Source organism: Lissotriton vulgaris, chromosome 7 (assembly GCF_964263255.1).
Source record: "Lissotriton vulgaris chromosome 7, aLisVul1.2, whole genome shotgun sequence".
Lineage (NCBI taxonomy): Eukaryota > Metazoa > Chordata > Amphibia > Caudata > Salamandridae > Lissotriton > Lissotriton vulgaris.
This window is the reverse complement of record NC_141695.1, coordinates 2833937-2861631: the sequence shown is the minus strand read 5'-3', so window position 1 is coordinate 2861631 and position 27695 is coordinate 2833937. Positions and strand designations below refer to the sequence as shown.

Below are 27695 nucleotides of genomic sequence, written 5' to 3'. Positions count from 1 at the left end.
TGAGGCATGGCTTGCTCTGCATTGCACAGCATCCGCAGCAAATCTCAAAACCACTGAGCAGCACTCCATCCCTTTACGGAGATCATAATCAACAAATTACCTGGTCTCATCCAGACCACCTGACCCTAAAATATGGCTTGACATGTGCCTGGTGCACCAACCTATACAAGCGGACTATGCACAGTCTTGTATTCTTGTATCGAGCATGTACAAGGACATTCTGCAAATGATAAATGTGTCTGTCCAGTGCTTAGTGACCCACACATCTTACCACTGCAAGGACGCGGCGCTAGGTTCCTATCACCTTAGCAATGCCAGGGCCCCTTCGCATTCTATGTTGCTTTGTGTCTGCTTATGCTGTGTCCTCCGCCTCACCCAAATTGCGAAGGAAGCACAAATTCATGGCAAACTCAGAGTTATGGAATGCCCACCTGCACCGATAACCCTAGTTAGGACTCTTAAAAACGGGGCACCACCGCCTCACTAGCAAAACCATGAAGGCACATGAAACCAGTTCTAGGCGACAGAACCAGTGGTGATGACGCTAGAGGTGCGGGGGGAGTGCCGCAGCACCCCCACAAGACCTGAAAGAGTTCATATGGAGAACAATCAACGGGGCCTTCATATGATTTCCAAATGGTAGCATTTCAGGGTTTTGCAATGAAGCACTATCTACCATCCCTATGCTGTTCGTGAGATGACGTTATTGGCCAAACCTCATTTTAAAATTAGCTCCAGCACCAGAGGGTCCTAAACAAACATGGCTAACAATGGGCTTTATCGGCTTCAAACAATAGCTGGCTATTTCCAAGCACCGTCTCGCCAGAGAAGAAACGCATCACTTACATCTGAAAAGGCCTGCACTTACAAAATATTTCTGACTTTTCTGACGTGACCATTCAGTGGCCGCACAGGCCGCTGGGTCGAGTCTTCTGCATCCGAACGGATTTCAAAACCTGCGACACTGATTGCTAGGGTATGCCTTCAGTACATTATAACCGTCTGTGCAGGGTTCAGATGCGACTCCTGAAGCCATCGCACTATTGTAAAGGAAAGCCCATCGAGGTGTTATTTCCCGCCATCTTACATACATGCTTTCGCAAGCTGGATGACCTCATGCTGACGTATCAAGGGCCGCATTAGTGTCTACCGTACTGTCCTTTCGGGTGATAGTCGACGAAAACATGTTATTAAGGAGACAAACAAATCATTAATACCTGCAAACATTCTTAAACAGCAGAAAATCACATTTAAATAATATGACTGGAGAGGCCACGGGTTGAACCCGGGGCCTTCCACCTGCGGAGCCCAGCTCTACCAATGAGCTACACCCCCTGATCGCTGATCCCAACTAGAAACGTCCTGCGAATGTGAAGAAAAACAATGCGGCGTCCGCAGCTTAATATGGCTTTCTGAATGCAAGCGCCCAGCAGGCACTGCACTCTGGGCGGCTGAGGTTCACTCCAGCGCTCTACATCGCTCCTCTGTCCATCGCTGCCCCCGCCGCCGCCCGCGAGCCACTACTCTCAGCACTAAGTACCGCAACAGCACCACCCCTGCAACCAGGCTCCAACATGAGGTCACAGCCACATCCAGGGGTTGCAAGACCTGGGGGTGCCAACACTCACCGCAAGTGAATATATATGCAAAACAATGGCGCAAACAGGTCCCGCCCATGGGGGCAGGGAGCTCCTCACAGTCTCCCTGTCCAGAATCAGCCTGACCAAAAGTGGCCAATATGAAGATGGCTGCCTGCATGGTGGCAAAACAATGCAGAGGCCAAAGCTTGCCCTGCATGCCTTAGTGCTCCCACCCCGGTTCTGGGCCCAATCCGAGACACCCTAGACATTACACAATCATGGTAACAGAGTAGAACACAAAGTATAGACCCCTGCATGTAAGGAAAGTCTTTGTGCCACAACTGGGCACGTGAGGAAAAGGCCTAAACAACTCCCACAACGCCAAGATGGTGACCAGTGCACAACTATAAAACCGGTCCCACAGTCGGCCAAAAGAGCTGCATTGCGCAATGCCCTGGGAAACAAGTACATGTGCAGGAGACTGAGATTACCCGTCCATTCTTTGATGAAACCGAAAAGGCAGAGCTCAAGAGTATGATGGCACGATTCAAAACGGGAAGCCCCGGGAAGCCCAGGCCCTGAAGCGGAAGACCAACTGCTCTCCTTCCCTCCAGCAATGGGTTGCCAGGGTGAGATGACCGTGGCGGATTGGTAGCCCCAGCCCCCACCGTGTTTGTTTCCGCCAGATTTAGCTCCCCGCTCCTAAGAACCTGTCCCTGAGTCCTCAGTAGAATAACGGTACATGACCACAAAAGCTACTGTACATTATGAATCCCTTGCCGTTTAGCGCACCTACGGTAAATAAACTTCTATAATTCATCTGATACATCGGGGATGCCCTGCTCATAAAGCCCCACCACCCGCCGTCGCTCGAAAGAGTCCTGCCTGTCCTGTCCAGGACATGGGAACTAGGACCCTGGGACAGCGCAGGGGCGAAGGGACACCGGACACCACATCCGGTCAAGGGGTGGGGAGGAAAACATTCTGCATCATGCATGCTGTAAGCTAACAAATAAAAGAATAGTTGCAGAAATCCACATCGTGTCCTGTGTGAGTTCCTGGGTTGCAGGATACGACAACTGGTAACGAAGGTGAAACGGACCGACGCGGAGATCGTTACACATCGATCGACGGCTACATCGGAGAAGATCAAGAAGAACCAGGTGCCCACCCTGGATGTGCCAAGAAAAAGAGGAGGAAAGAAGCGACATCGGAGCCCACCCGACCGCTTCTGAGAAATTGCCTGCAAACGGCGGTACGAGCGAAGGGACGTGTGATTTCAAAATAGCAGCGCGAGCTCTCGCGAGAGTCTCGGCGGCCATAGTGAGTCAGGCGCAAGAGCCAATAGGAACAGCGATTTGAGAGCAGCGGCCATTTTGGAGTCAGGCGTCGCGTTGATTGGACGTGAAGTCCCGCGAGAGCACCGGCGGCCATTTTAAGGACAGGCGCAGGAGCCAATCAAATCAAAGGAAACGTCGGCTGCCATTTTAAAGGGTCAGGCACAGCGCAAAGATTGGCGAAATAAAGGAAAGAAAGGTGGAAAGTGAAAAGCACTGGCAAAGCAACACAAAAAGGACGAAAAAAAGCACATACAAGAACAAAGGGCAGCAAAAGAGGAACAAAAAGGCAAGAATGCAAAGAAAGTAAAAAGAAAGAAGATAAGACAGCAAACACAAGAGAAATAAAGAAAAAGGAGAAGACAAAGAAATAAAACAAAGAGACTGTTGGACAGGCCTTGTGGAAGGCCCGCTCCCTCCCCGCATGGCGGGGACCGAACCCCTGCTCTCCCTGTATCCCCGACAAGAACCATCCCGGCAACCCGATGGGGCAACCCACGACCCGTCTACAACAGAGCTCCAGCCCCAAACACCCCAGTACCGGCTGGCCCGGGCACCCCAACCGCACCACTGCCCCGGCCCAGCCGCCATCTTTGGACACTACCTGGCAAGGCCGCGTGGCCTCGGCTCGACCCCAACCCTGGGCCTGGCCAGGCCCCGACATCGAGGCACCACCATCCACCCAGGGGGTGAAGAGACCACTTGGCGGGTCAATGGGAGAAGCAGTGTCAATGGCTCCCCTCCGCCAGGTGTCGATCGCCCCCGGCCTCCCCGGGCGCTGGCTCCACCCCCCTGCTGGGTGTCTGGACTCATCCCGGACCTCCCGACCTCAAAGTGCGAGGGTCCGGACATCATAGGGCACCAGACCTATAACTGGGGCAGTTCCAGAGCAGGAAGGCAGTTGTATCTTGGAGTCGAGGACACCGTGAGGAACTCATCCTTGAAGGCCTGCTGGTGCTGCCGCGGCCCTTTCCTGTGAACAAACGACCTAGCCTGCTGGCGCTGCCGCGGCCCTTCTTGCTGTAAACTATCGACCTAGCCTGCTGGCGCTGCCGCGGCCCTTCTTGCTGTGAACCATCGACCTAGCCTGCTGGCGCTGCCGTGGCCCTTCTTGCTGTGAACCATCGACCTAGCCTGCTGGCGCTGCCGCAGCCCTTCTTGCTGTGAACCATCGACCTAGCCTGCTGGCGCTGCCGCGGCCCTTCTTGCTGTGAACCTTCATTGTAGCCTGCTGGCGCTGCCGCGGCCCTCCTCGCTGTGAACATTCGACCTAGCCTGCTGGCGCTGCCGCGGCCCATCTCTACGGATCCCCAAGCTCGAGGATTGTGAGCTTCCCTCTTGCCGCACCTGTACCGGACCGATACTAAGACTGTCCCGCTACCCCTTTCCCCTGTAGAGACTAGAATTGACAGGACCCTCGTGTCCTGACCCCACTGTACCGTACCACTTTGCTTCAAGATTCGTATATAAAGTGTGTTGAACTCATTCTGGTGTGGTGTCCATCTGTGGGGGGGAAGTTACTAGTCTGTACGATTGCTGGAGACGGTCCCCACCGGAGGCCTCTCCCCCCGAGCTCGGCTGACCCTCCGGGTCTCAGTCTAACATTGGTGGCCAGCGGCGCGATCCGAGCCAACGCATAATCGTCCAGAGAGTGACTCACCCTACGACACACGACCACCATGACAACAAAAGAGAGCGGAACAACGGAAAAATTCCAGATGGAAAAACTAGAAGAATACAGCCACAGAGAATTAAAACAATTCTGCATAGAACTAGGCATTGCTACCACAGGACTGAGCAGGAAAGAGGACTTCAAACACGCCCTAGAAGCCTGGGCAGAGACGGGTACGACCGTACCCCAAAACCAAAGCCAAAAGACACCCGAAACCGGCCCGCGCCGACAGAAGAAAGAAGACCGGGTCTCTCACCAGAGGAGGCCCGAGAACGGGAGAAAAGCAGGCTCCACGAATTGGAGCTGGCTCGACTTCGCTTGGATGGAGAACTCAAATTGGCGGAACAAAAGATAACTTTGGAACACTTATGACTCCGAGAGGAGCGAGAAGAGAAACAAAGGCAGAGAGAGTTAGAAGAGAAGAAACTAGCCTACGAGCATGAGCGCAACTTGAAGGAACTAGAGATTCGGAGGCATAACAAAGATCTTTGGGTCCCCGGGCACCCGAGCCCCCCTGTCACTACGGACTCCAAGGTCCACATCCCCAAGGATGTCGTCAGAGAATATTACCGGAACGATGATATCCAGCAATGGTTCAAAGCCTACGAAGTGGCCATGACCTCCCACCGGATTCCCCGGAGCGACTGGGGAGCCGGGTTATGGGGGAGGTTTGTCAACGAAGGGCGAGACGCCCTGCTGCAACTCCCGGACCATCAGATGACATCCTACGACCACATGAAGGCCGCTCTCCGCACTCGATATGGACTCACACCCGAGATGTAACGCCAGAGGTTCCGCGACTGCAAACGGATCCCGGGTACAACTTGGGTGGAGTACGTGAACTACTTTAGCCGAGCCTTCGAAGGGTGGATCAAGGGCAGCAAGGTGACCTCTTACGAACAACTCTTTGACCTTATCGTCTGGGAGCACCTTTCTAATAACTGCTTCGTCGAGCTCCGGCAGCACCTCCTTGATAGTAAATTGACTGAACCCCGGCAACTCGCCGCAGAAGCTGACCGGTGGGAGAGCACCCGAGTTTCCCGAAACGGGCCAGTGAACAGAACAGAGCGGCCCAAGGGCTCCATCGCCCCCGAGGGGGAGGAGGGGGCCAGGGTCGGGTCCGAGACATCGTCCCGGTGGCTCCCGCCAGCAACACCCCGCCCCCGACCGGCCGAGGGAGCCTCCCCATGCGACCAGGTTTCCGCGCCAACGTTACCTGTCACCGATGCCAGCGACCCGGCCACTACGCCAATGATCCCAACTGCCCGAAAAACCAGAGCCCTATGCCCTGCCAGGTCGCTGCCGCTGCTCTGGGAGAAGAGCAAACACAAGAAGACACTGAAGAATACGAGCCAGACCAGCCCGAGTGGGAACCCGCCGCCATGTCCCTGGTCTACCTAGGGGAAAGAGACCTGATTCCGCGGGCACCCCTGCCCGCCAACACGCAGAAGTACAGCCAGTGGGTCAACATTAATGGGCACCGGGCTGAAGCCCTCCGCGACACTGGGGCCAGTGTGACCGCAGTCCGCTGTCATCTGGTGACCCCGGACCAGATCTTGCCTAATATCCTTTGCCCCGTACAGTCGGCCGACAACTCAGAAAGCCTATGTCGGATGGCCTGCGTCCCCTTCGAGTGGGGGCAGTATCCGGAATGCTGAAAGTGACTGTCCGCGATGATGCCCCTGTGGACTGCCTCCTGGGGAACGACCTCGAAAGTTCTCCCTGGTCCGCGGTCGAGAGGGGATGCTGGGCCTCCCTGAATGGGTCTGCGTAATGACCCGGTCCATGGCCGCCCGCGCCATCCCCAGTTGAGGAACCAGAATGGCCAGCACCTCCTCCCCCGATCGTCCACGAGGGAGCCACCCTGGAAGCCTGTCCTCCGGAAAGCAGCGAAGAAGGACTCGATCGGCTCCGGGACATTCCCGAACTCGCCCAGTGGCGTCAAGAGGGTGGCCCCACTCAGGAACAATTCAAACAGGAACAGAGATCATGTCCCTCCCTTGAGGGACTCCGGCAGCAAGCCCTCGCCCAGAGCACAGGAGACACCCCGGGGGCCCACTGGATTTATTGGGACAATGACCTGCTCTACAGCGAGCAAAAGATTGCCGAGCTGGGGGCCAGCCGGGTGCTGGTGGTCCCCCTCCGCTTCAGAGACTTCCTCTTGAACCTAGCACACGATGTGCCTCTTGCCGGACACCTAGGGCAAGACAAAACATACAGCCGTCTGGTAACCCACTTCTACTGGCCGAAGATGCGAAATGATATAGCCAACCACTGCCGGGCCTGCCCAACCTGCCAGGCCAGCGGGAAGAGCGGCCGAAAACTCAAAGCACCTTTGCAGCCTTTCCCCATCGTCACCACCCCGTTTGAACGGGTGGGAATAGACATTGTGGGGCCCCTGGACCCCCGAACACCACAAGGGCAGCGATTCATCCTGGTCCTGGTGGACCACGCCACCCGCTATCCCGAGGCCATTCCTCTTCGGACCGTGACGGCGCCCGTGGTAGGACGAGCCCTGATGGGGATCTTCTCGCGGGTAGGCTTCCCCCGGGAAGTCGTCAGCGACAGGGGCACAAGCTTTATCTCTAAATACATGAAGTCTCTCTGGCAACAGTGCGGGGTCACCTACAAATTCACGACCTCCTACCACCCGCAAGGAAATGGCCTGGTCGAGCGGTTTAACCGCACCCTCAAAGGGATGATCATGGGCCTAGAGGAACCCCTACGTCGCCAATGGGATGTGCTGCTCCCCTGCCTCCTGTTCGCCTACCGAGAAGTCCCCCAGAAATCCCTGGGCTTCAGCCCATTCGAACTCCTATATGGGCACCCCGTCCGGGGCCCCCTCAGCCTGGTCAAAGAAGGGTGGAAGGTGGCTCCCAAGAAGACTCCACAGGATGTATACAAATATCTTCTGGCCCTCCGCAACCAGACCCGGCGATTCAGGGAACTTGCCAAAGCCAACCTTGAAGCCAGTCAGGAGGACATGAAGAGATGGTATGATCAGCATGCCTCCTCCATCGAGTTTGAGCCGGCACAACAAGTCTGGGTGATGTCTCCAGTTGAACCCTGCGCCTTACAAGACAAATGGACCGGGCCCTTCAAGGTGATAGAGCGCAAGGGCCCCGTCACCTACCTGATCGACATGGAGTCCCCCCGGAACCCCCTACGGGTCCTCCACGCCAACAGAATCAAACCACATTTCGTGCGCTCAGAACTCAGCCTCCTGATGGCTACCGATAGTGGGACGGAGGAGGACTCCGAGCCCCTTCCTGACCTGCTGAAGACACTCGAGCAAGACAGCTCTGTGGAAGGGGTCAGACTCTCCGAGGCCTTATCCCCAGAGCAACGCCAAGACTGCCGGGACCTCCTGCTACAATTTGCAGATCTGTTTTCCCTCATCCCCGGGGTCACACCCTGGTGCCTTCATGACGTGGACACCGGGGATAGCCCCCCTATCCGACACAGGGCGTACCGAGTGCCGGATCGAGTGCGCACCTGCATCCAGAACGAAGTCTCCAAGATGCTGGCTCTAGGAGTGATCGAGCCATCTGACAGCCCCTGGGCCAGCCCAGTCGTACTGGTCCCCAATGCGGCCGCCCCGGGCGTTGCCCCCGAGCTCCAGTTCTGTGTGGACTATCGGGGCCTGAACACTGTTACCAGAACCGACGCTCACCCCATCCCCCGGGCGGATGAGTTGATTGACCGCATGGGGGCCGCCCGCTACTTGAGCATCTTCGATCTGACAGCGGGCTACTGGCAGATCGGCCTCACCCCCGGGGCCCAAGATGATGTCTTGCATTCGGTTATGTCTCTGGATTCAAAGAACTGTTTGAGCTGCAGCATTGTTTGGAGACCCAGAGCACTTGAAGGGAGTGGGAGGGGCTACAAGTGAATGTGTAAGGAAAGGGCTGGGAGGTCTGGGCGCTTTATATGGCGGTTGCATTATGGTGGGGGCTCTTTAGGACCCCATTTGTGAGGGGTGTATGTCAGGTAATTCTTGAGTCGATACGGAGCCATTAGTGAATTCGGAGTGGAGAGATGGTTGCCAAGGGACTGCTGTAAAAACGCAATCACTACCAGGTATTCAGCGTGGAAAGGGAAAGCACTGCATTGTCGATAGATACACCAATTCCCAAATTGGCAAAATGAGAACGTAGAAAATGTACTACTGTGCAAATTAAAAACTGTACGCTAGCTCAAAATACGCCTTTTATTTCTTCCTAAGGTCCAACATTAAAATAACATTTATAATTCCAAAATAACTTCAACGACTACTCCGCCTTCCAAATAAGGGTGTGACAATACATTCACTATAGACAGTCGTTGGTACAAGAGAGATGCACTAGCAATGTAGAAGGCATACCTTGAAGATGCTTCCAGCCGGATGTTCAATCTGATAAAACAAGGGGGAGTATTACCAAGCAATAGCGATAATTATAGCTATTGCTTGTTTAGAGACAAAATTGTATCGCCGACCTGCGGCGATTTTTATCGCAGATAAACCTTGGTATTACCAAGGTTTATCGCAAATGCGATAAAAATCGGCCGCAATACATGAATATTGCTGAAAAGTCAGCGATATTCATGCATTGCCGAGCTAATGCTCTTAGCCATGTTATCCACCTCCCATTGGATAACACGGCTAAGAACTGCTCAGGGCAGTTGTTAGCTTTTGGAGATAGCGATGTTAGCGACTATTTCCAGTCGCTAACATATTGGCACGCCCACTTTGCATGTCATTAGTGATAAATATCACTGACATGCAAAGTGGGGCCCAAGATGGTCGCTATCTCCTACTAGCTGTCGCTAACTGGTGTTAGCGACAGCTAGGTAATAGGGAGATAATTTTATCTCCACTTTCTTGGCTTTTAAAGCCAAAAAAAGCAGAGATAAACCCCCTTGATAATATGCCCCAAGGAGCTTAAAATAACAAGCGTGCACGCCTCGTGCAAGTAGGGGGTGAGGGAGTGCGCCCAAAAGCATGCAGTGTGTCCCGTGCGGGAGCGAGCGCGATAATTGCTAACACATGGCGCCGCTTGCTCACGCCAGAGGATTGCCAAACGTGCACACGTTCCCATTCAAAGTAATGCAACACGTGCATGATTTTGCCTGCAAAACTGGTCCAATTTCTTAAGGTCTCTTTCCAATGCAACACATGCGTGCTGCGTAGGAGAGACCTAAAAACAAATGTCTCAGGATTGTTGGTGCTCTTCAGAAGCATCTGAAATCATATTTTGCACATTAGGACTTGTTCACTCAGTGGGCCATCAGGGTGAGATGTGTGAAACATAAAGTATCCTGACCTATAGCCTAGAGCCAAGGAAGCATATAAACCCCCCTCTGTTGTTTCAGACAATACTCACAACAGCATAAGGTGATTCTGAACCATATTTAATGTCTAGGATCCCAATTTTAAATCACCTAGATGCAGAAAACAAAATACCGTCCATAGACCACAACTGGATTTGGGTTGCCAAAAATGTAGGTGCACATTCTAAAAATTGCTCCGAGTTCAGCTGAATATTGAAAGAAAAAGAGCAAAACAAGCAACAGCCATCTCAAATTCCTTTCTTGGAATGTTGTAGGACTCAATATATTGTTAGGCAATGGTGAGGCAAAAGAATTCCTGACTAACTGGAATATCATATGCCTCAAAGAAACTTAGAACATAGAATCACACACAATCAAAGGGTCTCAGGAGGTCCATCAACTGACAATAAAATCCAATAAATTTGTGAGGTATAAGTCCATGGTACAACCATCTTAGAGTCTAAAGGCCCGATTCACATAACTAACTTAAGACAAAATCCTAAACTTTCTACCATTTTGGTATCCACGGAAGACACTTACTCATTTTGGTATTCACAGAGGGCACTTACTCATTTCGGTATACACAGAAGTTAGAAGTCCTAAATGCCTTCTGTGAATACCGAAAGTCTTAAAGTTAGGATTTTTCTCAGACTCCTAAACAGAGAAAAATGCTAACTTTAAGACTTTTACGATGTCCCCAAAACTGTAGGTCCTGGAGAGACCCTACATCCATATTAGGGTCGAAACGCCGTCGACAATTAAGAAAAGTGAACTACTGTAACTGGCATTCTATTAAGCATGAGCGAATTTTGCGAATCTGGCGTTCGCGAATTTTGTGAATCTGCGAACTCGCAATCCGCAAAATCCGCGAATTCTCTCGAATTTTTTTTTGTGTTCGCAAGGATTTCTGCCAGTTCATGAGGGTTTTGTACCAGTTCGCAATTGCGAACTTACATGTCGGCTCGCAACGGTCACGATTATGTTGTTTCTATGTCTGGTTCATCATCACAGGTTCCCAGCACCCTCTGTTTCACCCCTGCCACCCTCTGTTTCACCCATGCCACCCTCTGGTACATCAATGCCACCCTCTGGTTCATCATCACTGTAGATTATGGGGGGGAAAAGCAAGCACACCAGCCCTGCTTCAACTGACATGAATTAATTTGGGGTTGATTTATTAATGTGTCACTGTTTTAAAATTCCAGTCTGGCACCTGCTTCCTTATCTGTAATTTGCTTTCTGTTGCAGTGCAATTTTTTTTCCAGGACCTTTTATGGCCTACTTGTAGCTATTCTATGAGCCTGCTGTGAGGGTCAGAGCAGGGTCATACAATTGTTGCAACTAGCAACTGAACTCTGGAGGGGCCCCAGTCAGGAAGCACGACAGGGAATGGGTACTAATGATGAGTTTGAACTTTTGACCCTGCTGAATGCTTTCACTTTTGCAAAACTCGTTTTTCTGCAGAACAGCATTACAGCAACTGTAATGCCCCAAACAAGCTTACTTGTGAAAGTTGATTTCTAATCCAAAAGTGATCCAAAGAAAGTCAAAAGGCCTCAAATCCAAAAAAGGGCAGGCAAATGTCAACCTGAGGAGTTATTCTGATAAAAATCATCATTTTCAGAAGGTCTATGCTGCTTGCTAGTGGATTTCTTGTGCAGAATTGCAATTTTTGTAATTTCGCGAGTGCGAGATTGTTGCTGCCTACATATTCGCAATTGCGAACTTACACCGCACGCCGCAAAATTGTATCACCAAGAAAAAAAAACCCGCTGCGTGCGAATTTGCGGATTTTCGGTAAATTTGCGAGCGTTCGCGGATTGCGAATTTACCGAAAATCCGCAAAATTCGCGAGCGGAACGGATTTTCCGCCCATGCTTACATTCTATCAACATATAGATGTTATGTATTGAAAAAAAGAAAAAAAGAGTGGTCTCTTTTTTTGAAACAACAACAGTTAATTGAAACCTTCACATATTGTTTCTCAAATGCTATTTCTAAGTTTTAGGTTCATAATTTCACTTGGGGCACATTTCACAATTGTAAATAATTTCTGATATCTCATGTTAAATCGCTTTCACTGTGAATCCAAATTTCAATACAATTATTGAAAAACGTAATCAGTGTTTATGGCCTCATTTCTATCTGACATCTCATCATAATCCCTGTATATATATTCAAATTTTCACTCTTTATTGCAATCCACTATTAAGTATATTCTCTATAGGAGCCACTGTCTTTTCATAAAATACTTAATCACCCTGGTTCCGTCGTGAGTAGTGTTTCCTTGTCTTTCCTTTAAGTCATATTAGCATAAAACATTCCTTTAAAGCCAAACATTTTGGCATTGCCAATGCTTGTTTTTGGTACTGTTCTGTGGCTAAAGAGGAAAGACTAAACTTTTAATGGCAATTTGTATAAAAAGGGCACTTTTGGTTTCAAGATGGCCTTCAAGCACTGCTTAACCACATTGCTACGGCGCATATTTTAGCGCTGTGCGGCTTTTTTAAAAAAGATGCGTGGTCGTGTGCGGATGACGAGCTCAGCTCGTCAACCGCACACGACCAACATGGCTGATGACGAACTGAGCTCGTCATCAGCAGTGAAGGGGTTAACAACTGAGGCTCTACTGAGCTCTGTTGGACGCAAACATCCTATCGATTATTTAAAAAAAATTAACTGTAGTATCTTGAAACATTTAGAGATAGAATTGTTATGTTATAGCACCACATGTACTTTACTAATCTTATATATGAGTTTATGATTTTATTTAATTAAACAATATGTATATATGTTGTTAGTTACATTGATTAACACTGCCCTATATGATTTCCTTCTTTTTGCTGCCAGGCGGTTGAGGATCAGAGTATCAGTGAAGACGTCGTTGGGAAGCGAACATCATCAATGATTCTCAAGCCCGGACCGAAGGCCACTCAGGTACTTACATTTGGGATGGAAGATTTACAAAGATTTGACGCAACTCAATGCAGCACTTGCTGTGCCGCCTCAAATGGAGAGGGCGGGAATGAGCCATATCGACTAAGTTATGATGCATTCCTCTTCTCCCCCTGTGCTGGCTGCCAAGAGTCGACCGAGGCTCCCACGCACCATGCTGCAAGGGTGCCTACGTTACAGCCAGGATTGCTTTTGCGCATTAAGGGGCAGCTTCCTGTGACAAACCAATCCTCAGAGGCTTTTTTCTCTTTAAATGTGAGCTGAAGAATGCAGCACATGCAGAAAGAGTTAAGAGCAGAGAAATACACACATTTACATAAAGCTCTAAATAGATCAAACCATCTTGAACTGCTGGTCGATACTATGGAAAAAAATAGAACTAATTATAAAATGAAATTAAATTAAATCAAAATGTTATGAAAAGGTTGCAGTATTCAACATTGATGTAGAATAAGGCATCTCAATTACACCTGAGCACCATACGTGTTAGTTGAAAGTCCTGTGATGCTCTACCAAAATCTTAATAAATCCAGAAAAGATGTTTTGAAGTTCTTCAATTTCACTTCTTTACTTGTTGTTTAGGTGCATAAATTTTCAGTATATATCATTTGTAAACTCCATAATCAATTCCATTGAAAATTCAAATTCATGTATGGCGATAGACCTATTGCTCCACCAGAACCCAATGCATTTCGGGTATATAACCCTTCATCAGGGGTAACTGCAATAACATTTGAAAAAGTGATGTCATCAATGAGTCAGTGGAACCCTAGCTCATTAACCCCAGAGTGTGTGGTCACCTCGTATCCCACCAAGTGTATGACAGGCAACTCTGTGTCAAAGATTCAAACCAAAGTCCAGCAATCTAAGACCAAATTTGGCAGATACATCATGCGATTAAAAAACATTACAAACCAAGGGTCTCAGTTATGAGAAGTGACGCATCACTGCGTGAAAGCAGCGACGCATCACTACTCACTGCGCCCTCTTTGCGACATGTTTGATGCGTCATATTTACTGAATGACGCATCATGTCGCAAGGAGGTACAGATACGTCGGTATTTCTGACGTTTCTGAATGGTGGAAAAGGGACACATTGCTGGAGTGTGTCACAAAAGTGACCCAATTCCAGCAATGTGTCCTTTCACATGAGGCAATCCTCATTATATCTCCTGGGGACAGACCTAGTTTGGGGAGAGACAAGAGGATACAAAGAAAACATTAAAAACGTATAATCATGATCACATTTAGGTAAAAAGCTGAGGAGAACCACCAGGGCCGTGGTGAACATATTCATAATTTGTATAAGTGCAGGCTCATCCCAGGCACGCGAATGAGCAAATGATGGGGCGTGGAGTCACATGTGTCCTAAATCATGTTATTTATTGGGTGTGTTTGCAATGCATTCAGCATAGTCAGCACAATGTTCTTGAGACTACGGGGACTGTTAGTATCAAATTAATATTAATGTCTCTTGGTGAAATCTCGGAGCAGTTAGGCTGTCATCGAATATCAAACAGGCAGATTCGACCCCATCGGGACGCTGGGCACAACCAAAGGTATTATTAGATGACCCCCCCAAAGATCTCAAAACATGGGCCCCAGTCTGACCAGTAAGGGTGGAGGCTGTTGTGCGTGCCGACGGTCCTGAAAATAGAAAGGCAAAGAAGGCCCTTCAAACGTCAGCACTTTGAAGTGTTGCCTCAGGGTATTTTCAAACATTCCCGTGATGTGCCTGGCTGTGGCACAGGCCACTGCGGTTAGGTCGTGGCTAGCTTCTCTGCCGCCGAGGTCTGGTTATGACAAGTGAACATTTGAAATGAAAGAAAAAGCTTTATGCCAAAATATGAATGAATAAAAGCATCATCAATGAAAGTGATTGATCAAAGGAATAAGAACTGAGTGACTCAGGCAAAGTACCCTGTGTTACCTCGAGTGTTGATGCAGCATTCAATACGGCATGGCAGCATGCATTTATAAATGGCGATACTCCAATGAAAGATTACAAGCGTAGACGACGACGCAAGCAGAGCAGAGCAGAGCAGCAAGCAGCAGAGCTCCGACAAAAAGCCAGAAAAAAAGCTACTGTAGGCCCCACTGCGGAAGACCCAAAGGCAGGGGGGCCATGCCATAGTATAGAGATTTTCAGCAGCGGCTGTAGCAGGAGGAGGAGGAGGGAGGAGGTCGACTCAGCGGATTGTTGGCAGATCAGCGGCTCGAATCGCGGTACTGTGACTCCGAGATCCCAGTTCAGCTGGGTGAGTCCTGAGAACCGTGAAGGTGTGCGAGCCGCGAGCAGAGCAGAGCAGAATTGAGAAAAGGTGAGCTGCGGGAGAGGACGCGGGAAAGCGGGAAAGGCTGGAGCCAAGGGGAAACACATGGGGGCAGATTTACAAGCCCCTTGCGCCTCTTTTCTGGTGCGCAGCGGCGGCGCAAAAGATGCGCCATGGTGCGGGGTAATAACAACCTGACGCATTGTGGCAATTTGTCACGTTGTAAAGCCCTACGCCATAAGGAGGCATTCAGGCGCAGGGGGGGGGAGGGGCGTTCCTGCGCAGGAACGCTTCCTAAAAGTGGCTGAGTGAAATCTACAAGATTTCACCCCAGTCACTATTAGGCCAATGCTGTGTCAAAACCCTGCACCTGCTTGAAGCAGGCGTAAGGCTTGACGCAGCATTGTCCAGTTAGGGCCCCCCAAAGCATTGCTGGAGCTGTGTCGCGCTTGCGATGCAAGTCCAGCAATGCGCTGCTTTTGACCCATGGTGCGCCGCATTGTAAATGCTCCTTGTTGCGCCATATTTACAAAGTGACGCATCTAGGTAGATGCGTCACTTTGTAAACCCCTGTGCCACATTATACCTATGCCATGTATAATGTACGTCAGGAATAATGTATGAAGGGGGGCGTTCTGACGCAAGAAAGGGTCATAGAAGTGACGCAGTGAAATCTATAAGATTTCCCTGCACCACTTCTAGGACACAAATGTGTCAATTTTGTACGCCTGCCTCACAGCAGGAGTAAGACTGACGCAGGCCCTTTCACATGGGGTTTGCCCCATGTGAAAGGACATATTGCTGGAGTCTTTGTTTACGTGTGATCACTCTTTGAGCGGTGCGGTAGAGCGCAATGAGCATGAGAGTACTCACCAAAGAGCTGTGCAATGGCTGAACTGAACAAACACTATGGATGTTTGTGGGATAGAACCAGAGCAGGAGGCATCCAGGTACTTTAACACGGTTGTCTAAGTGTATCCGCAGGTGGCTTTGGCATGAACACACACAACACTTTTTGGATGCTGAAAGTTATAATGAAAGCAATTATTGATTAGTGCCAAGATTCATTGGACAGAGGCAGGTATATAGTCAGAAAGTCAAAGCAATGAATGTCTGACATAATATCGACAGACAGAATATCGAAATACAAAAATATCGGCACAAACATATCGACATCAAAAATATCGGAGTCATATCTTCATAAAGGTAAGTACAAAAATATCGAAAAAATAATATCGTAGTACAAAAATATCGAAGTTAAAAATATCGTTTTTTTAAATGTATTAATAATGTAAAAATAATTTTAAAATACATATAATTTTACAAATATTAAATAAAAATATTAAAACAAAATTAAAACTAATACATATACATTTAAAATAAATAAAACACTTAATATTTAATGTAATTTTCTTTTTTTTAATTTAATTTAATTGATTTAATGTATTTTTTTTAATTTTTACCCTGTACGCCTGTACCCCAAAACCCCAAAACTGACCCTGAACCCTAAAAATATCCCTGTACCCCAAAAACCCAAAACTGACCCTGAACCCTAAAAATATCCCTGTACCCCAAAAACCCAAAACTGACCCTGAACCCTAAAAATACCCCTTTACCCAAAAACTGAAAACTGACCCTGAACCCAAAAAATACCCCTTTACCCAAGAACTGAAAACTGACCCTGAACCCTAAAAATACCCCTTTACCCAAAAACTGAAAACTGACCCTGAACCCTAAAAATACCCCTTTACCCAAAAACTGAAAACTGATCCTGAACCCTAAAAATACCCCTTTACCCAAGAACTGAAAACTGACCCTGAACCCTAAAAATACCCCTTTACCCAAAAACTAAAAACTGACCCTGAACCCTAAAAACACCCCTTTACCCAATAACTGAAAACTGACCCTGAACCCTAAAAATACTCCTTTACCCAAAATTAATTAATATTATTTAATTACCAATTAATTATTAATTAACAATAACAATACAGTAAATATATTAGCTCATTAGCTGTAAGTAATTTAATTTAATAATTAATATTATTTTTCCCAATTAATTAAGAATAACAAAAAATTATATATTAAAAAAATTACTCTAATTAATGTAATTAACTGTTATGTTATGTTATGTTATTGGTTTTTATACCGCGCACAGCTGCCCCAGCAAAGGGGCGTCCTGGCGCCAGGAAAGGTAAACACAACATCACAAAGCGCAGCAAAGTCAGGAAAATTAGTTAAAAAGAAAAGTTTTGATGGCACGTCTGAATAGCAGTAAATCCTCCATAGCTCGGATTTCACTGGGAAGAGAGTTCCACAATTTGGCCGCCACAACCCGGAAGGAGCGGCCACCCATCCTGCACAGCAGAAAGCGTGGAACAACAGACAAATTCTGACCCATCGATCTCAAGGATCGAGAAGGAACATATGGGGTCAGTAAATTCATCAAAATCGGTGGAGCCATACCATTCAAAATTTTAAAAGCTAGGCAAAGCACCTTAAACTCGATCCGACGAGCGACAGGCAGCCAGTGGAGCAATTGCAATGCTCTGGACGTCGAGCAACGACGGGGCAATCCCTGTACCGCTCTTGCGGCCGCGTTCTGCACTCGTTGCAGCCGCATGAGTTCTGCCTTGTTCCCACCTGCAAGTAAGACACTGGCATAATCTATCCTGGATAGGATCGAAGCCTCGGACTACAAGCTGTCTAGTGGGGGCATCAAAGAATTTGAGCACCGGCCTGATACCCCTGATTATGCCGAAACAGGAGGCAGCCACCCTCTTAGTTTGGCAGATGAAGCTCAATGTAGGGTCCAGCCATACCCCGAGGTTTTTTATCTCTATGGCAGGAGAAGGTATCGTTCCTAACTCAGGGGGCCACCAGTTGTCGTTCCACCATCCAGGTTGCTTTCCCACCACCATCACCTCGGTCTTCTTTGTGTTCAATTGGAGACAGTTTAGGTTCATCCAATTGGCCACCGCACGTAGCCCCTCACAGAAGTTGAGGGCGTCCACAGCTGAGTCCCCACTTAGTGTGACCGCCAGCTGCGTGTCATCCGCATAGGACACCATTGTCAGGCCCCAGCGTTTGACTACCGCAGCCAGCGGACTCACATAAAGGTTAAAAAGAGTGGGGCTCAAAGATGAACCCTGTGGGACTCCCAAGGTGAGCGGGTGGGAGGTGGATTTGCCAGGTGGTATCGCAACCTGAAAGGATCTGTTGGTAAGGAAGGAGCGGAATCACCCTAACGCCGTGCCCCTAACCCCAGCTTCCACTAGCCTCCGCAATAGGATCTCGTGGGACACCGTATCGAAGGCGGCACTCAGGTCTAACAACAAGAGTGCCGCTGTTCGTCCGGTGCCAAGCACGGAGCGCAGATGTTCAACCATGTATAACAAGGCAGTCTCCGTGCTGTGGCCTGCACGAAATCCATTTTGCGTGGGATCCAAGATGTTAGCTTTGGCAAGATGGTCGGACAGGATCCTATTCACGTGGGCTTCGGTGATTTTAGCAGGCCACGGTAGCAGTGAGATGGGGCGATAGTTCTCGGGTTTTACAGGATCTAGGGTAGGCTTTTTTAGGATGGGAGTAACTACCGCTTGCTTCCACTTGGTGGGCACCATCCCTGAGGTCAAAGACGTGTTAATAAGGGCCAACAAGGGAGAACGACATATCGCCTGCATGTTTTTGAACTGAGTCGGTATGAGAGGGTCTGCTGGAGAGCCAGATTTAATTTTTTGGCTCAATAGATCGAAACCCTCCTCAGAAAGGGGGGCCAGCAAATCCAAAGTCGGAGCATTGCCCTTTAAACCGACATCCAAGTCCAATTGATGCACGGCAGTTGGGAAGGTGCGATAGATTGTATGCACCTTTTGGACAAAGAAAGAGGCCAACTAATAATATTAATATTAATTAATTACCAAATAATTAATAATTAAAAATAAGTACAAATTATATTAATTAATTAACTAATTAATATAAAATAATTAACAATTAATTATTAATTACAATATTTACAAACATATATTAATTAATTAATTATTATTAAATTACTTCCCACCCTATTCCCCTATAAACCCATAACCCGCTACAGAACATATTTATCAATTAATCAATTAATTAAAATTATTTAAAAATTAATTCTCAATTAATTAATTAATAATTCCTACTAATTAATAATTAATTTAACATAATTAAATTACTTCCCACCCTATTCCCCTATAAACCCACAACCCGCTACAGTAGTAATAGACAATATTTAATTAAATTACATTAAAAATAAATAATAAAACATACTAAATACAATATAATATACACTAAATTTATTTAAAAATTGATATTAGTAACATCGAAGTTATAATTTCGATATTTTTGACATCGATATTTAAAACTTCGATATTACTGATATCATATTAATATCGATATTAAGACTGTCGATATTACTTACCTTCGATATTTTGTCCCATCGATATTTAAACTTCGATATAATTGTATATCGATATTTAAAATTCAATATTTTGTCTGTGTACCAAAGCAATATGTACGGAAGTAAACAGAAAATAATTTTTAGTCAAAGAAAGACACACATAGCTGTTGATGGCCTAAAACTGTCGATAGGTCAACAACAAGTTTAGGACGTTATACGAAATGAGTTTTAAAATACAAATATTACAGTCGGGCAAATGAAAGTTCAATATCCAATTCCACAACTATTCAAACTGATAAGAAATTAATACTTGCAGAAAGAAAAAAATTAATTTGCATGAATATGTAAAACATATAAAGGTTTCAGAAACATATCTCCATTTGAGCTGCAAACAAATTAGTACACCACTGTAACAAAAAAAAATATGCATGTATACATTGAAGAATGCATTGAGATTCGCAAAATCCTTAAAAGGTTCACAAGGAATTGTTTTTCTTCAAGCAGTGGCCCGTTGATAAAGTCTATAACCAACACAGAAACCACAGAACAAATTGGTATTTTTTAAAACAAAGCTGTATATGAACTTCTGTTTGTCATTGGCCTAAGGTTTGCTGTGCCGTCGAAAAACCAGCAGAGCCTCTAGGCAACTTCCACAAACAGCAAAGACTCTAGGTCACCTACACAACCAGAAGAGGCTCTAGGTCACATCCACAACCAGCAGAGACTCAAGGTCGCCTCCACAGCCAACAAAGACTCTACGTCACCTTCACAGCCAGCAGAGACTCTATATCACCTCCCCAAAGAGAAGAGGTGGCCTCAACAACCAGCAGAGACTCCAAGTCACCTCCACGCCAGCAGAAACTGTGTGCTCTGGGTCACCTCCACAAACCAGCAGAGGCTCACAGTCACCTCCGAAACCAGCAACGACTCGGGCACACCTCCACAACCAGCAGATTTTGTGGGTCACCTCTACCACCCTCATAGACTCAGGGCCACCTTCAAAACCAGCAGAGGCTCTAAGTCGCATCCAGAGACTCAAGTTCACCTCCACAACTATCAGAAACTCTAGGTCGCCTCCATAACTAGCAGAGACTCTAGGTCACCTTCACAAACAGCAGAGATCCAGGGTCTCCTCCACAACCATCAGAGGCTCTAGGTCACCTCTACAACCAGCAGAGCCTCCACATCACCTCCACAACCAGGGAAGTCACTAGGTCACATCCTTATCCAGGAGAGACTCTGTGTTACCTCGACAATTATCAGAGACTCTAGGTCACCTCCATAACTAGCAGAGACTCTAGGTCACCTTCATAAACAGCAGAGATCCAGGGTCACCTCCACAACCATCAGAGGCTCTAGGTCACCTCTACAACCAGCAGAGCCTCCACATCACCTCCACAACCAGGGAAGTCACTAGGTCACATCCTTATCCAGGAGAGACTCTGTGCCACCTCGACAACCAGCAGAGACTCTGGGACACCACCTCAACCAGAATAGATTCTGAGTCACCTCCACAATGAGCTGAGACTCTGGGTCACCATCCACAACCAGCAGAGACACTGGGTCACCTTCACAACAAGCAGAGACTCTAGCTCACCTCCACAACTAGCAGAGACTGTAGGTTGCCTCCACAACCAGCAAAGTCTCTAGGTCACCTCCACAACCAGCAGAGAATCTAGGTCGCTTCCACAACAAGCAGAGACTCTAGGTCGCTTCCACAACTAACAGAGATTCTGGATCGAATCCTCAACCAGAAAAAAATCTGGGACACCTCCACAATCAGCAGAGACTCTGGGTCGCCTCCACAACCAGCAGAGACTCTGGGTCACCTCCACAATCAGCAGAAACTCTGGTTCACCCACACAACCAGTAGAGACTTGGGTCACCTCCACAACCAGCAGAGACTCTAGGTCACCTCCACAACCAGCAGAGACTCTGTGACACACCCACAACCAATAGAGACTCTAGGTCACATCTAAAACCAGCAGAGACTCTAAGCCACCTCCACAAACAGAAAAGACTCTAGGTCACCTCCACTATCAGCAGAGACTCAAGGTCGCCTCCACAGCCAACAAAGACTGGGTCACCTCCACAAACAGCAAAGACTCTAGCCTACATACAAAACCAGCAGAGACTCTGGGTTGCCTCCAAAACCAGCAACCAGCAGAGACTCTAGATCACCTTCACAACCAGCAGAGACTCAATGTCACCTCCAAAACCAGCAGAAACTCTATGTCACCTCTACAACGAGCAGAGAAACGAGGTCGCCTCCACAACCAACAGAGACTCCAGGTCACCACCACAACCAGCAGAGACTTTAGGTCACTTCCACAGCCAGTAGAGACTTTAGGTCACCCACACAACCAGCAGAGGTTCTAGGTCACATCCACAACCAGCAAAAACACTAGGTCACCTCCACAACTAGCAGAGATACTAGATCACCTCCAAAACCCGCAGATACTCTATGTCGTCTCCAAAACCAACAGTCAACAGAGACTCTAGATCACCTTCACAACCAGCAAAGACTCTATGTCATCTCCAAAACCAGCAGAAACTCTATGTCACCTCCATAACCATCAGATGCTCAAGGTCACCTCCACAACCCAGAAGAGACTCTGGGTCTCCTCCACAAACATGCAGAGACTCTGGGACACCTCCACAACCAGTAGATATTCTGGGTCACCTCCACAACCAGCAGAGACTGTAGGTTGCCTCCACAACTAGCAAAGTCTCTAGATTACCTCCACAACCAGCAGAAACACTAGGTCACCTCCACAGCCAGCAGAGACTCTAGGTCACCTCCACAACCAGCAGAGACTCTGGGCCATCTCCACAACCAGCAGAGTCTCTGAGCTACCTCCAGAAACCAGCAGAGACCCTGGGTCACCTCCACCAAGATCAGATACTCTGGGCCACCTTCACAACCAGCAGAGGCCCTAGGCTACCTTCAGAGACTCGAGTTCACCTCCACAACCAGTAGATGATGTAGGTTGCCTCCACACCCAGCAGCGACTATAGGTCACCTCCACAACAAGCAGAAACACTGAGTCACAACCACAACCAGAAGAGACTCTTGGTCACCTGCAGAACCAGCAGAGACTCTTGGTCACCTCCACAACCAGCTGAGTCTCTAGGTCAATTCCACAACCAGCTTAGACTCTAGGTCACCTCCAAAATCAGGAAAGACACTAGGTCACATTCACAACAACCAGCAGAGACACTAGGTCACCTCCGCAAACAGGAGAGAAACTAAGTCACAGCCACAAGCAGAGACTCTGGGTCACCTCCACAACCAGCAGAGTCTCTGAGTCACCACCACAATCTTCAGAGTCTCGGAGTCGCCTTCCCAACTAGAAGAGACTCTGAGTCACCTTCACAAAAAGCAGAGACTCTTGGTCCCCTCCACAACCAGCAGAGACTCTATGTCTACTCCATAACAAGGACAGACACTAGGTTGCATCCACAAGCAGAGACTCTGGAACACCTATGCAACCAGAGGAAATTCTGGGTCTCCACCACAACCAGCAGAGACTCTGGGCCACCTTCACTACCAGCAGAGACTCTGAGTCAAAACCACAACCAGCAGAGATTCTGGGTCACCTCCACAACCAGCAGAAATTCTGGGTCACCTCCACAACCAGCAGGGACTTTGGGCCACCTTCACAACAGCACAGACTCTAGGTCACCTCCACAACCAGTACTCTAGGTCATATCCACAACTAGCAGAGACTTTGCGCCACCTCCACAAACAGCAGAGTCTCTGCATCACCTCAAGATGCAGCAAAGATTCTGGGTCACCTCCACAACCAGCAGAGACTCTAGGCCACCTTGACTACCAGCAGAGACTCTGAGTCACCTCCACGACCAGCAGAGACTCTGTGTCACCTCCACAACCAGCAGAAATTATGGGTCGCCTCCACAACCAGCAGAGACTCTGGGTCACCTCCACAATCAGCAGAAACTCTGGTTCACCCACACAACCAGTAGAGACTTGGGTCACCTCCACAACCAGCAGAGACTCTAGGTCACCTCCACAACCAGCAGAGACTCTGTGACACACCCACAACCAATAGAGACTCTAGGTCACATCTAAAACCAGCAGAGACTCTAAGCCACCTCCACAAACCGAAAAGACTCTAGGTCACCTCCACTATCAGCAGAGACTCAAGGTCGCCTCCACAGCCAACAAAGACTGGGTCACCTCCACAAACAGCAAAGACTCTAGCCTACATACCAAACCAGCAGAGACTCTGGGTTGCCTCCAAAACCAGCAACCAGCAGAGACTCTAGATCACCTTCACAACCAGCAGAGACTCAATGTCACCTCCAAAACCAGCAGAAACTCTATGTCACCTCTACAACGAGCAGAGACTCTAGGTCGCCTCCACAACCAACAGAGACTCCAGGTCACCTCCACAACCAGCAGAGACTTTAGGTCACTTCCACAACCAGTAGAGACTTTAGGTCACCCACACAACCAGCAGAGGTTCTAGGCCACATCCACAACCAGCAAAAACACTAGGTCACCTCCACAACTAGCAGAGATACTAGATCACCTCCAAAACCCGCAGATACTCTATGTCGTCTCCAAAACCAACAGCCAACAGAGACTCTAGATCACCTTCACAACCAGCAAAGACTCTATGTCATCTCCAAAACCAGCAGAAACTCTATGTCACCTCCATAACCATCAGATGCTCAAGGTCACCTCCACAACCCAGAAGAGACTCTGGGTCTCCTCCACAAACATGCAGAGACTCTGGGACACCTCCACAACCAGTAGATATTCTGGGTCACCTCCACAACCAGCAGAGACTGTAGGTTGCCTCCACAACTAGCAAAGTCTCTAGATTACCTCCACAACCAGCAGAAACACTAGGTCACCTCCACAGCCAGCAGAGACTCTAGGTCACCTCCACAACCAGCAGAGACTCTGGGCCATCTCCACAACCAGCAGAGTCTCTGAGCTACCTCCAGAATCCAGCAGAGACCCTGGGTCACCTCCACCAAGATCAGATACTCTGGGCCACCTTCACAACCAGCAGAGGCCCTAGGCTACCTTCAGAGACTCGAGTTCACCTCCACAACCAGTAGATGATGTAGGTTGCCTCCACACCCAGCAGCGACTATAGGTCACCTCCACAACAAGCAGAAACACTGAGTCACAACCACACCAAGAAGAGACTCTTGGTCACCTGCAGAACCAGAAGAGACTCTTGGTCACCTCCACAACCAGCTGAGTCTCTAGGTCAATTCCACAACCAGCTTAGACTCTAGGTCACCTCCAAAATCAGGAAAGACACTAGGTCACATTCACAACAACCAGCAGAGACACTAGGTCACCTCCACAACTAGCAGAGACTCTAGGTCACCTCCTCAACCAGCAGAGACTCTGGGTCATCTCCACAACCAGCAGAGTATCTGAGCCATCTCCAAAAACCAGCAGAGACTCTGGGTCACCTCCACAACCAGCAGAGACTCTCAGTCACCTCCACCACCATCAGATACTCTGGGCCACATTCACAACCAGCAGAGACCCTAGGCTATCTCCAGAGACTCGAGTTCACCTCCACAACCAGTAGAGGCTGTAGGTTGCCTCCCCAACCAGCAGCGACTATAGGTCACCTCCACAACAAGCAGAGACTCTTGGCCACCTGCAGAACCAGCAGAGACTCTTGGTCACCTCTACAACCAGGAAAGACACTAGGTCACATCCACAACAACCAGCAGAGTCTCTGGGTCACCTCCACAACCAGCAGAAACTCTGGGACACCTCCACAACCAGCAGAGAATCTGGGTCACCTCCACAACCATCAGAGACTCTGGGTCATCTTCACAACAAGCACTCTTGGTCACCTCCACAACCAGAATATATTCTGGGTCACTTCCACAGCTAGCAGAGACTCTGTGTCACCTCCACAACCAGCAGCGACTCTGGGACATCTCCACAACCAGCAGAGAGTCTGGATCACCTCCACAGCCAGCAGAGGCTCTAGGTCACCTCCACAACCAGGAAATACACTAGGTCACATCCACAACCAGCAGAGACTCTTGTTCACCTCCACAACCAGCAGAGATTCTGGGTCAGCTCCATAACCAGGAGAGACTGTAGGTTGCCACCACAACCAGCAGAGAATATAGGTTGCTTCCACAACAAGTAGAGTGTCTAGGTCGCTTCTACAACTAGCAGAGATTCTGGAATGACTCCACAACCAAAGGAAACTCTGGACCACCTCCACAAGCAGCAGAGACACTAGGTTGCTACCACAAACAGCGGAGACTCTGGTTCACCTACAAACCAGCAGGGACTCTGGGTCACCTTCAGAACCAGCAAAGACTCTATGTCACCTCCACAACCAGCAGAGAATCTAGGTCACCTCCGCAAACAGGAGAGAAACTAAGTCACAGCCACAAGCAGAGACTCTGGGTCACCTCCACAACCAGCAGAGTCTCTGAGTCACCACCACAATCTTCAGAGTCTCGGAGTCGCCTTCCCAACTAGAAGAGACTCTGAGTCACCTTCACAAAAAACAGAGACTCTTGGTCCCCGCCACAACCAGCAGAGACTCTATGTCTACTCCATAACAAGGACAGACACTAGGTTGCATCCACAAGCAGAGACTCTGGAACACCTATGCAACCAGAGGAAATTCTGGGTCTCCACCACAACCAGCAGAGACTCTGGGCCACCTTTACTACCAGCAGAGACTCTGAGTCAAAACCACAACCAGCAGAGATTCTGGGTCACCTCCACAACCAGCAGAAATTCTGGGTCACCTCCACAACCAGCAGGGACTTTGGGCCACCTTCACAACAGCACAGACTCTAGGTCACCTCCACAACCAGTACTCTAGGTCATATCCACAACTAGCAGAGACTTTGCGCCACCTCCTCAAACAGCAGAGTCTCTGCATCACCTCAAGATGCAGCAAAGATTCTGGGTCACCTCCACAACCAGCAGAGACTCTAGGCCACCTTGACTACCAGCAGAGACTCTGAGTCACCTCCACGACCAGCAGAGACTCTGTGTCACCTCCACAACCAGCAGAAATTATGGGTCGCCTCCACAACCAGCAGAGACTTTGGGCCACCTTCACAACAGCACAGACTCTAGGTCACCTCCACAATCAGCAGAGAATATAGGTCCCCTCCACAACCAGCAGAGACTCTAGGCCACCTTGACTAGCAGCAGAGACTCTGAGTCACCTCCACAACCAGCAGAAATGCTGGGTCACCTCCACAACCAGCAGAAATTATGGGTCACCTCCACAACCAGCAGAGACTTTGGGCCACCTTCACAACAGCACAGACTCTAGGTCACCTCCACAACCAGCAGATAATATAGGCCACCTCCACACCCAGCAGAGACTCTAGGCCACCTTGACCACCAGCAGAGACTCTGAGTCACCTCCACAACCAGTAGAGATTCTGGGTCACCTCCACAACCAGCAGAAATTATGGGTCACCTCTACAATCAGCAGAGAGTTTGAGCCTACTTCACAAGAGCATAGACTCTAGGTCACCTCCACAACCAGCAGAGAATCTAGGTCTCATCCACAACAAGCAGATACTTTGCGCCACCTCCACAAACAGCAGAGTGTCTGAATCACCTCCAGAACCAGCAAAGTTTCTCGGTCACCTCCACAACCAGTAGAGACTCTGGGTCACCTCCACAACAGATGCAAAACATAGAGATCCACCCTCATACAGATGTAAAGCTGTGTCCTCCCAGACTATGTGTGTTCCATACAGTGGTGGAAAAATGCATAGTTTTGTTAAAATACCCCTCACACACCAAAAGGGCCCTTGGTGTTATGCTTCATCCTAGGGTTGACCCGCCCCTTTGCGGGACGGGGCATGCTATGACCTACGACTACGTGGCAGCACTGTAAAAAAAAAAGACTATGTGTCATGTAGGAGTGTGCGTGGAAGGGTCAGGAGTGAATGAGAGAGTAAATTAAAAAATACCTGGCTCGTTGGACTAAAAAACTTTAATATTCCTTTGAGCTGGTATTATTAAAAGTAGGGAAAACGGAGGATTATTGCCTTACGAGCAGTACTTCCTATGTCAGTCATCATGTTTCGAAGCCCTTCCTTGGCTTTTTCTTCAGGACCAAGAGGATCCCTTCTACATTCATCATATAA

The 27695-nt window shown here is 48.6% G+C and overlaps 1 protein-coding gene across 1 annotated transcript in view; it reads left to right on the top strand.

Moving 5' to 3' along the window:
• The window catches only part of LOC147700478 (putative cation-transporting ATPase 13A4), a 965394-nt gene that overhangs the window by 641945 nt on the left and 295754 nt on the right, over positions 1 to 27695 (top strand). Inside the window, exon 15 of the mRNA XM_086928423.1 lies at positions 12750 to 12836. Coding sequence (XP_086784549.1) covers positions 12750 to 12836 — 87 coding nt within the window. The remainder of the gene's footprint in view (positions 1 to 12749; positions 12837 to 27695) is intronic.